At 47.0% G+C, this 12,224-nt stretch overlaps 1 protein-coding gene across 6 annotated transcripts in view; it reads right to left on the reverse strand.

Annotated features, from left to right (window-relative positions):
- Window positions 1–12,224, reverse strand: part of C1H19orf44 (chromosome 1 C19orf44 homolog) — a 209,018-nt gene that overhangs the window by 15,470 nt on the left and 181,324 nt on the right. For all 6 annotated transcript variants that reach the window (XM_063914516.1, XM_063914512.1, XM_063914511.1 and 3 more), the window contains one exon: window positions 1,307–1,658. In XM_063914516.1, coding sequence (XP_063770586.1) covers window positions 1,307–1,658 — 352 coding nt within the window. The remainder of the gene's footprint in view (window positions 1–1,306; window positions 1,659–12,224) is intronic.

Raw genomic sequence — 12,224 nt, forward strand, 5'->3', positions numbered from 1 at the left:
GTGCTGAGGAGAATAGGCCCCGCCCCCTTTTCGGCGGGCTTCTTCTCCCGTTTTTCTGACAACCTGGCAGGGGTTAAATACATCCATATAGCCCCAGAGGCTATATGTGATGTATTTTTAGCCAGCATAGGTACTTTCATTGCTGCCCAGGGCGCCCCCCCCAGCGCCCTGCACCCTCAGTGACCGTTGGTGTGAAGTGTGCCGAGAGCAATGGCGCACAGCTGCAGTGCTGTGCGCTACCTCATGAAGACTGAGAAGTCTTCAGCCGCCGGTTTCTGGACCTCTTCTCTCTTCGGCATCTGCAAGGGGGTCGGCGGCGCGGCTCCGGTGACCCATCCAGGCTGTACCTGTGATCGTCCCTCTGGAGCTAGTGTCCAGTAGCCTAAGAAGCCAATCCATCCTGCACGCAGGTGAGTTCACTTCTTCTCCCCTAAGTCCCTCGTTGCAGTGAGCCTGTTGCCAGCAGGACTCACTGAAAATAAAAAACCTAACAAAACTTTTACTCTAAGCAGTTCTTTAGGAGAGCCACCTAGATTGCACCCTGCTCGGACGGGCACAAAAACCTAACTGAGGCTTGGAGGAGGGTCATAGGGGGAGGAGCCAGTGCACACCACCTGATCCTAAAGCTTTTACTTTTGTGCCCTGTCTCCTGCGGAGCCGCTATTCCCCATGGTCCTTACGGAGTCCCCAGCATCCACTTAGGACGTCAGAGAAATACAAAATGGCATCATGAGTAGAAAGTCCAAGATTAATATGATGCTGTGGATACCATTCCCATTTAGTGATATCCCATTTACCTCTCAAAACTCTAAGAGGATAAAACACCCTCCAATGGCAATACGTCAGAATTATTACTTGATAGTGGGTGAAACAGATTCTGGCTAAGAGGTGCAAGCATAAGTTGTTGGAGACAGAAGTCTGTAAATGACAAAAGATAGTGTGCCCTCTAACTATTAATCAAATCCTTCATCCGCCATCTATGGACCATTGCTTCTGCACAACACTATCCCAGCCAACCAGATTCAGTGCCTGCAAGAAGAGTATTATTGGTCCTGCCCCATCATGTACTTGTGACTTGCTGCCCTAAGGTTCCCTTCCTGTCCATTTCAACAGGAAGTGAGCAGCATGTGGGAGGGTACACCTACTCTTCTTGGACTCTGATGTTCCAGGAGAATAAAGAGAGTATGTTTGTCTCCAAAATAAAAGCATTCAAAGTGACTTTAAACTCTCAATACATGCAATGTTTATACCAGATTGTCTCCCATCATATATGTTAAAAATATTTTAAAAAAATGTGGAACATTACCATTGGAACTTGCACTGCTCATATCTTCTGCTCTGGAGAACAGCTCATCCAGAGATTTGAGATCACTCCTCTGGGACATAGAAGTTCGACTGCGTCTCCCCAGTCTTAACCTGGGAGAGGGGCTGCTCAATGAGCTTCTTACAGATGGTGAAGGAGATCGAGAACCAAATCGAGTTAAAGAGAGTGTCCTCCTGTGGAATCTAGGAGTTCCATGACTAGGGGGTGAGGGTGTTCTAGAAGGCAAGCGGGAAGGGGGGCGACGGGGAGAGAAGAATCCTAGAGCTGAGGGGCTATGACGCAGTTTTCTGCGAGGAGTTGATTTGCTGGGAGGTGATGGTGTTCTAGGTGGTTCCTAGTGTAAATTAAAAAATAAAATCATAATTGTACCTCAGTGATTAAGATAGGTCAACAAAAGTAAATTTAAAAATACCTAAAAAAAAATTCACTAAAATCTATTACGCTTATTTTATACCTATATATCAGCAATATAAGCGCACACAATGTAAAACCATAAAAGTATACAGATATAAAAAACAAAAGCATGCCAATATATAATTTAAACAAATGAAAACAGTAACTATGGAGTATATATACTGAAGTGCTGGTTTTCAAATGTGGAGATGTTGCCCATAGCTACCAATCTGATTTTGCTTATTTATCTAGCACCATCTACAGCAGCCGTGGCCAACCTGTGGCTCTTGAGCCGCATGCGGCTCTTTCTTTATTCAAATGTGGCTCCTGACACTCAGTCACCTGACAACAACAGATCCTGGAAACTGGTGCACTCCAACCAGACACACAGCAGCACTACAGCGACTGAAAACTGAGGGAGCCAGATACTGGGCTGTAGTGACATATGAGGGTGGACTGGACTGACACAATGGGGAGCTGGAGTGACACAGAAGGATCCTGGCAGGAGAGACATAATGGGGGAGCTGGCTGGAGTGACACAGGAGAGTGCTGGCAGGAGTGACACAATGGGAGCTGGCTGGAGTGACACATTGACACATGGGGGAGCTGGCTGTGTATTATGTGAATATGACTTTTTCAATATATTTTATGTGGCTCTGGATTTTTTTATTATGTTATGAGGAAGTGTCTTTTTTAATGTATTTTATGTTGATTCTGGCTTTAAAATGTATTTTATGTGGATCAGGTATTTTCATTGTCTTTTATACCAGTGGTGTTTCCTAGCAGGTACAAGGTCACACCCTATTTTTGCACATGCGCCTTCGGCTTGATGTCGGCTCTTTGACGTACCTAACAAGATTTTTTGGCTCTTTGTCTATGACTGGTTGGCCACCCCTGATCTACAGTATAAATGGCAAGAATCAGATTGATTGCTATGGGCAACATCTCCACTTTTGTAAACCCGCACTTTAGTAAATATACCCCTATGTAGCAGTACTTCCTAGTAGTGATGAGCGGGTTCGGTTCCTCGGAAACCGAACCCCCCCGAACTTCACCCATTTTAGACGGGTCCGAGGCATACTCGGATTCTCCCGTATGGCTCGGTTAACCCGAGCGCGCCCAAACATCATCATCCCGCTGTCGGATTCTCGCGAGATTCGTATTCTATATAAGCAGCCACGCGTCGCCGCCATTTTCACTCGTGCATTGGAAATGTTAGGGAGAGGACGTGGCTGGCGTCCTCTCCGTTTATTAATAATATTTGTGCTTATTGCTTAATTGTGGGGACTGGGGAGCAGCTGTATTATATAGGAGGAGTACAGTGCAGAGTTTTGCTGACAGTGACCACCAGTATTATACGTTGTCTGCCTGAAAAACACTCCATATCTGAGCTCAGTGTGCTGCATATATCTGTGCTCACACTGCTTTATTGTGGGGACTGGGGACCACCAGTATATTATATAGGAGGAGAACAGTGCAGAGTTTTGCTAACCAGTGACCACCAGTATACGTTGTCTGCCTGAAAAACACTCCATATCTGAGCTCAGTGTGCTGCATATATCTGTGCTCACACTGCTTTATTGTGGGGACTGGGGACCACCAGTATATTATATAGGAGGAGAACAGTGCAGAGTTTTGCTAACCAGTGACCACCAGTATACGTTGTCTGCCTGAAAAACACTCCATATCTGTGCTCAGTGTGCTGCATATATCTGTGCGCACACTGCTTTATTGTGGGGACTGGGGACCACCAGTATATTATATAGGAGGAGTACAGTGCAGAGTTTTGCTGACAGTGACCACCAGTATATATAGCAGTACGGTACGGAAGGCCACTGCTCTACCTACTTCTGTGTCGTCAAGTATACTATCCATCCATAGCTGTGGTGCATTTCAGTTGTGCGCAGTATATATAGTAGTAGGCCATTGCTATGGATACTGGCATATAATTCCACACATTAAAAAATGGAGAACAAAAATGTGGAGGTTAAAATAGGGAAAGATCAAGATCCACTTCCACCTCGTGCTGAAGCTGCTGCCACTAGTCATGGCCGAGACGATGAAATGCCATCAACGTCGTCTGCCAAGGCCGATGCCCAATGTCATAGTAGAGAGCATGTAAAATCCAAAAAACAAAAGTTCAGTAAAATGACCCAAAAATCAAATTTGAAAGCGTCTGATGAGAAGCGTAAACTTGCCAATATGCCATTTACGACACGGAGTGGTAAGGAACGGCTGAGGCCCTGGCCTATGTTCATGGCTAGTGGTTCAGATTCACATGAGGATGGAAGCACTCATCCTCTCGCTAGAAAACTGCAGTGCCACTCCTAGATGGGCCAGGTGTTTGTGTCGGCCACTTGTGTCGCTTAGCTCACACAGCGACCTTGGTGCGCCTCTTTTTTTCTTTGCATCATGTGCTGTTTGAGGACTATTTTTTTGAAGTGCCATCCTGCCTGACACTGCAGTGCCACTCCTAGATGGGCCAGGTGTTTGTGTCGGCCACTTGTGTCGCTTAGCTTAGTCACACAGCGACCTTGGTGCGCCTCTTTTTTTCTTTGCATCATGTGCTGTTTGGGGACAATTTTTTTGAAGTGCCATCCTGCCTGACACTGCAGTGCCACTCCTAGATGGGCCAGGTGTTTGTGTCGGCCACTTGTGTCGCTTAGCTTAGCCATCCAGCGACCTCGGTGCAAATTTTAGGACTAAAAATAATATTGTGAGGTGTTCAGAATAGACTGAAAATGAGTGGAAATTATGGTTATTGAGGTTAATAATACTATGGGACCAAAATGACCCCCAAATTCTATGATTTAAGCTGTTTTTGAGGGTTTTTTGTAAAAAAAAAAAAAACACCCGATTTCAATACACACTCGAATCCGACAAAAAATTTTCAGGGAGGTTTTGCCAAAACGCGTCCGAATCCAAAACACGGCAGCGGAACCGAATCCAAAACCCGAAAAATTTCCGGTGCACATCACTACTTCCTAGTATGGTGCTGCAGAATAGTGATTTAGTGCACAAACTCTGAATAATAGGGATCGGTATGAAATACCTACAATCAAAAATCCCGACAGCAATTGACCAAGGGTCAAAATCCCGACATGGACAAAATACCGCCTGTTTAAATACCAACATGTGAAATGTCAACAGGTCAAAATACCGACATGAGTTTTTCATTGTTTTTTGGTGTGTATGTCGACATAGGTTGACATAGACACCATATAAGTGTACCGCGTCTCCTCGCATGGCTCGCTGCGCTCGGCACACCATTATATTCCCCCTCCAGGTCCACTGGGATGGTAACGTATGAACAAGTCGGTTTCAATAAAAAAATCATGTCGGCATTTTGACCTGTCGACATTTTACATGTCGGTATTTTGACCTAGTCAGTATTTTAAATGTCGGTATTATTGTCCATGTCGGGATTTTGACCGTCGATCAATTGCTGTCGGGATTTTGATTGATTGTTGGTAAACTGACTGCTTCCCGAATAATAAACATCCTTTTACACAAATGTGAAATTGATTAAAATAAAATCAAATTCAATTAATATAAATCTATCGTAACTGGGAAAACGCTATATATTTGGTGAAAAGATAGCATTTCAGTCAAATGGGAGTACGTTCAAATTGGTCCCCAGAAATTCAAAATCCCTACCCTTCTATATCCCGGAACCCTGCAGCAATTTCCCCAGAAATTCATGAGGACAAGACCATGAGTACAGAACAAGGAGGGGAGGAGAGGGCATCTCCAATAAAACACAAAGTCCAAGTAAGGAGAACAAAACAATAACAATAAATAATAAAGGGAGGGCATAAAGAACATTAAAAGGATATAACACTACAAAAAAAAAATAAGAATTTACTTACCGATAATTCTATTTCTCATAGTCCGTAGTGGATGCTGGGGACTCCGTAAGGACCATGGGGAATAGCGGCTCCGCAGGAGACTGGGCACATCTAAAGAAAGCTTTAGGACTATCTGGTGTGCACTGGCTCCTCCCCCTATGACCCTCCTCCAAGCCTCAGTTAGGATACTGTGCCCGGACGAGCGTACACAATAAGGAAGGATTTTGAATCCCGGGTAAGACTCATACCAGCCACACCAATCACACCGTATAACCTGTGATCTGAACCCAGTTAACAGCATGATAACAGAGGAGCCTCTGAAAGATGGCTCACAACAATAATAACCCGATTTTTGTAACAATAACTATGTACAAGTATTGCAGACAATCCGCACTTGGGATGGGCGCCCAGCATCCACTACGGACTATGAGAAAATAAGAATTTACTTACCGATAATTCTATTTCTCGGAGTCCGTAGTGGATGCTGGGGTTCCTGAAAGGACCATGGGGAATAGCGGCTCCGCAGGAGACAGGGCACAAAAAGTAAAGCTTTAGGATCAGGTGGTGTGCACTGGCTCCTCCCCCTATGACCCTCCTCCAAGCCTCAGTTAGGATACTGTGCCCGGACGAGCGTACACAATAAGGAAGGATTTTGAATCCCGGGTAAGACTCATACCAGCCACACCAATCACACTGTACAACCTGTGATCTGAACCCAGTTAACAGTATGATAACAGCGGAGCCTCTGAAAAGATGGCTCACAACAATAATAACCCGATTTTTGTAACTATGTACAAGTATTGCAGATAATCCGCACTAGGGATGGGCGCCCAGCATCCACTACGGACTCCGAGAAATAGAATTATCGGTAAGTAAATTCTTATTTTCTCTATCGTCCTAGTGGATGCTGGGGTTCCTGAAAGGACCATGGGGATAATACCAAAGCTCCCAAACGGGCGGGAGAGTGCGGATGACTCTGCAGCACCGAATGAGAGAACTCCAGGTCCTCCTTAGCCAGGGTATCAAATTTGTAGGATTTTACCAACGTGTTTGCCCCTGACTAAATAGCCGCTCGGCAAAGTTGTAAAGCCGAGACCCCTCGGGCAGCCGCCCAAGATAAGCCCACCTTCCTTGTGGAATGGGCATTTACATATTTTGGCTGTGGCAGGCCTGCCACAGAATGTGCAAGCTGAATTGTATTACACATCCAACTAGCAATAGTCTGCTTAGAAGCAAGAGCACCCAGTTTGTTGGGTGCATACAGGATAACAGCAAGTCAGTTTTCCTGACTCCAGCCGTCCTGGAACCTATATTTACAGGGCCCTGACAACATCTAGCAACCTGGAGTCCTCCAAGTCCCTAGTAGGTGCAAGGCACCAAAATAAGCTGGTTCAGGTGAAACACTGACACCACCTTAGGGAGAGAACTGGGGACGAGTCCGCAGCTCTGCCCTGTCCAAATGGACAACCAGATATGGGCTTTTTTGAGAAAAAAACCACCAATTTGACACTCGCCTGGTCCAGGCCAGGGCCAAGAGCATGGTCACTTTTCATGTGAGATGCTTCAAATCCACAGATTTGACTGGTTTTAAACCAATGTGATTTGAGGAATCCCAGAACTACGTTGAGATCCCACAGTGCCACTGGAGGCACAAAAGGGGGTTGTATATGCAATACTCCCTTGACAAACTTCTGGACTTCAGGAACTGAAGCCACTTCTTTCTGGAAGAAAATCGACAGGGCCGAAATTTGAACCTTAATGGACCCCAATTTGAGGCCCATAGACACTCCTGTTTGCAGGAAATGCAGGAATCGACCGAGTTGAAATTTCTTCGTGGGGCCTTTCTGGCCTCACACCACGCAACATATTTTTGCCACATGTGGTGATAATGTTGTGCGGTCACCTCCTTTCTGGCTTTGACCAGGGTAGGAATGACCTCTTCCGGAATGCCTTTTTCCCTTAGGATCCGGCGTTCCACCGCCATGCCGTCAAACGCAGCTGCGGTAAGTCTTGGAACAGACATGGTACTTGCTGAAACAAGTCCCTTCTTAGCGGCAGAGGCCATAAGTCCTCTGTGAGCATCTCTTGAAGTTCCGGGTACCAAGTCCTTCTTGGCCAATCCGGAGCCATGAGTATAGTTCTTACTCCTCTACGTCTTATAAGTCTCAGTACCTTAGGTATGAGAAGCAGAGGATGGAACACATACACCGACTGGTACATCCATGGTGTTACCAGAACGTCCACAGCTATTGCCTGAGGGTCTCTTAACCTGGCGCAATACCTGTCCCGTTTTTTGTTCAGACGGGACGCCATCATGTCCACCTTTGGTATTTCCCAACGGTTTACAATCATGTGGAAAACTTCCCGATGAAGCTTCCATTCTGCCGGGTGGAGGTCGTGCCTGCTGAGGAAGTCTGCTTCCCAGTTTCCATTCCCGGAATGAAACACTGCTGACAGTGCTATCACATGATTTTCCGCCCAGCGAAAAGTCCTTGCAGTTTTTGCCATTGCCCTCCTGCTTCTTGTGCCGCCCTGTCTATTTACGTGGGCGACTGCCGTGATGTTTTTCCCACTGGATCAATACCGGCTGACCTTGAAGCAGAGGTCTTGCTAAGCTTAGAGTATTATAAATTTACCCTTAGCTCCAGTATATTTATGTGGAGAAAAGTCTCCAGACTTGATCACACTCCCTGGAAATTTTTTCCTTGTGTGACTGCTCCCCAGCCTCTCGGGCTGGCCTCCGTGGTCACCAGCATCCAATCCTGAATGCCGAATCTGCGGCCCTCTAGAAGATGAGCACTCTGTAACCACCACAGGAGAGACACCCTTGTCCTTGGATATAGGGTTATCCGCTGATGCATCTAAAGATGCGATCCGGACCATTTGTCCAGCAGATCCCACTGAAAAATTCTTGCGTGAAATCTGCCGAATGGAATTGCTTCGTAGGAAGTCACCATCTTTACCAGGACCCTTGTGCAATGATGCACTGATTTTAGGAGGTTCCTGACTAGCTCGGATAACTCCCTGGCTTTCTCTTCCGGGAGAAACACCTTTTTCTGGACTGTGTCCAGAATCATCCCTAGGCACAGCAGACTTGTCGTCGGGATCAGCTGCGATTTTGGAATATTTAGAATCCACCCGTGCTGTTGTAGCAGTATCCGAGATAGTGCTACTCCGACCTCCAACTGTTCCCTGGACTTTGCCCTTATCAGGAGATCGTCCAAGTAAGGGATAATTAAGACGCCTTTTCTTCGAAGAAGAATCATCATTTCGGCCATTACCTTGGTAAAGACCCGGGGTGCCGTGGACAATCCAAACGGCAGCGTCTGAAACTGATAGTGACAGTTCTGTACCACGAACCTGAGGTACCCTTAGTGAGAAGGGCAAATTTTGGACATGGAGGTAAGCATCCCTGATGTCTCGGGACACTATATAGTCCCCTTCTTCCTGGTTCGTTATCACTGCTCTGAGTGACTCCATCTTGATTTGAACCTTTGTAAGTGTTCAAATTTTTTTTTTTTTTTTTTTTTAGATTTAGAATAGGTCTCACCTAGCCTTCTGGCTTCAGTACCACAATATAATGTGGAATAATACCCCTTTTCTTGTTGTAGGAGGGGTAATTTGATTATCACCTGCTGGGAATACAGCTTGTGAATTGTTTCCCATACTGCCTCCTTGTCGGAGGGAGACCTTGGTAAACCAGACTTCAGGAGCCTGCGAAGGGGAAACGTCTCGACATTCCAATCTGTACCCCTGGGATACTACATGTAGGATCCAGGGGTCCTGTACGGTCCCAGCGTCATGCTGAGAGCTTGGCAGAAGCGGTGGAACGCTTCTGTTCCTGGGAATGGGCTGCCTGCTGCAGTCTTCTTCCCTTTCCTCTATCCCTGGGCAGATATGACTCTTATAGGGACGAAAGGACTGAGGCTGAAAAGACGGTGTCTTTTTCTGCAGAGATGTGACTTAGGGTAAAAACGGTGGATTTTCCAGCAGTTGCCGTGGCCACCAGGTCCGATGGACCGACCCCAAATAACTCCTCTTCCTTTATACGGCAATACACCTTTGTGCCGTTTGGAATCTGCATCACCTGACCACTGTCGTGTCCATAAACATCTTCTGGCAGATATGGACATCGCACTTACTCTTGATGCCAGAGTGCAAATATCCCTCTGTGCATCTCGCATATATAGAAAATGCATCCTTTAAATGCTCTATAGTCAATAAAATACTGTCCCTGTCAAGGGTATCAATATTTTTAGTCAGGGAATCCGACCAAGCCACCCCAGCTCTGCACATCCAGGCTGAGGCGATCGCTGGTCGCAGTATAACACCAGTATGTGTGTATATACTTTTTATGATATTTTCCAGCCTCCTGTCAGCTGGCTCCTTGAGGACGGCCCTATCTATAGACGGTACCGCCACTTGTTTTGATAAGCGTGTGAGCGCCTTATCCACCCTAAGGGGTGTTTCCCAACGCGCCCTAACTTCTGGCGGGAAAGGGTATACCGCCCATAATTTTCTATCGGGGGGAACCCACGCATCATCAGACACTTCATTTAATTTATCTGATTCAGGAAAAACTACGGTAGTTTTTTCACATCCCACATAATACCCTCTTTTGTGGTACTTGTAGTATCAGAAATATGTAACACCTCCTTCATTGCCCTTAACGTGTGGCCCTAATAAGGAATACGTTTGTTTATTCACCGTCGACACTGGATTCAGTGTCCGTGTCTGTGTCTGTGTCGACCGACTAAAGTAAACGGGCGTTTTAAAACCCCTGACGGTGTTTTTGAGACGTCTGGACCGGTACTAATTGTTTGTCGGTCGTCTCATGTCGTCAACCGACCTTGCAGCGTGTTGACATTATCACGTAATTCCCTAAATAAGCCATCCATTCCGGTGTCGACTCCCTAGAGAGTGACATCACCATTACAGGCAATTGCTCCGCCTCCTCACCATCATCGTCCTCATACATGTCGACACACACGTACCGACACACAGCACACACACAGGGAATGCTCTGATAGAGGACAGGACCCACTAACCCTTTGGAGAGACAGAGGGAGAGTTTGCCAGCACACACCAAAAACGCTATAATTATATAGGGACAACCTTATATAAGTGTTTTCCCTTATAGCATCTTTTATATATTTCTAACGCCAAATTAGTGCCCCCCCTCTCTGTTTTAACCCTGTTTCTGTAGTGCAGTGCAGGGGAGAGCCTGGGAGCCTTCCCTCCAGTCTTTCTGTGAGGGAAAATGGCGCTGTGTGCTGAGGAGATAGGCCCCGCCCCTTTTTCGGCGGGCTCGTCTCCCGCTCTTTAATGGATTCTGGCAGGGGTTAAATATCTCCATATAGCCCCCGGAGGCTATATGTGAGGTATTTTTAGCCAAAAAAGGTTTTCATTTGCCTCCCAGGGCGCCCCCCTCCCAGCGCCCTGCACCCTCAGTGACTGCCGTGTGAAGTGTGCTGAGAGGAAATGGCGCACAGCTGCAGTGCTGTGCGCTACCTTAAGAAGACTGAGGAGTCTTCTGCCGCCGATTCTGGACCTCTTCTCGTTTCAGCATCTGCAAGGGGGCCGGCGGCGAGGCTCCGGTGACCATCCAGGCTGTACCTGTGATCGTCCCTCTGGAGCTAATGTCCAGTAGCCAAAGAAGCCAATCCATCCTGCACGCAGGTGAGTTCACTTCTTCTCCCCTAAGTCCCTCGTTGCAGTGATCCTGTTGCCAGCAGGACTCACTGTAAAATAAAAAACCTAAGCTAAACTTTTCTAAGCAGCTCTTTAGGAGAGCCACCTAGATTGCACCCTTCTCGGCCGGGCACAAAAATCTAACTGAGGCTTGGAGGAGGGTCATAGGGGGAGGAGCCAGTGCACACCACCTGATCCTAAAGCTTTACTTTTTGTGCCCTGTCTCCTGCGGAGCCGCTATTCCCCATGGTCCTTTCAGGAACCCCAGCATCCACTAGGACGATAGAGAAATAGAATTATCGGTAAGTAAATTCTTATTTTCTCTAACGTCCTAAGTGGATGCTGGGGACTCCGTAAGGACCATGGGGATTATACCAAAGCTCCCAAACGGGCGGGAGAGTGCGGATGACTCTGCAGCACCAAATGAGAGAACTCCAGGTCCTCCTCAGCCAGGATATCAATTTTGTAGAATTTTACAAACGTATTTGCTCCTGACCAAGTAGCTGCTCGGCAAAGTTGTAAAGCCGAGACCCCTCGGGCAGCCGCCCAAGATGAGCCCACCTTCCTTGTGGAGTGGGCATTTACAGATTTTTGGCTGTGGCAGGCCTGCCACAGAATGTGCAAGCTGAATTGTACTACAAATCCAACGAGCAATAGTCTGCTTAGAAGCAGGAGCACCCAGCTTGTTGGGTGCACACAGGATAAACAGCGAGTCAGATTTCCTGACTCCAGCCGTCCTGGAAACATATATTTTCAGGGCACTGACAACGTCTAGCAACTTGGAGGCCTCCAAGTCCCTAGTAGCCGCAGGCACCACCAATAGGTTGGTTCAGGTGAGACGCTGAAACCACCTTGGGGAGAAACTGAGGACGAGTCCTCAATTCCGCCCTGTCCGAATGGAAAATCAGATAAGGGCTTTTTCAGGATAAAGCCGCCAATTCTGACACGCGCCTGGCCCAGGCCAGGGC

Source organism: Pseudophryne corroboree, chromosome 1, assembly GCF_028390025.1.
Source record: "Pseudophryne corroboree isolate aPseCor3 chromosome 1, aPseCor3.hap2, whole genome shotgun sequence".
NCBI lineage: Eukaryota > Metazoa > Chordata > Amphibia > Anura > Myobatrachidae > Pseudophryne > Pseudophryne corroboree.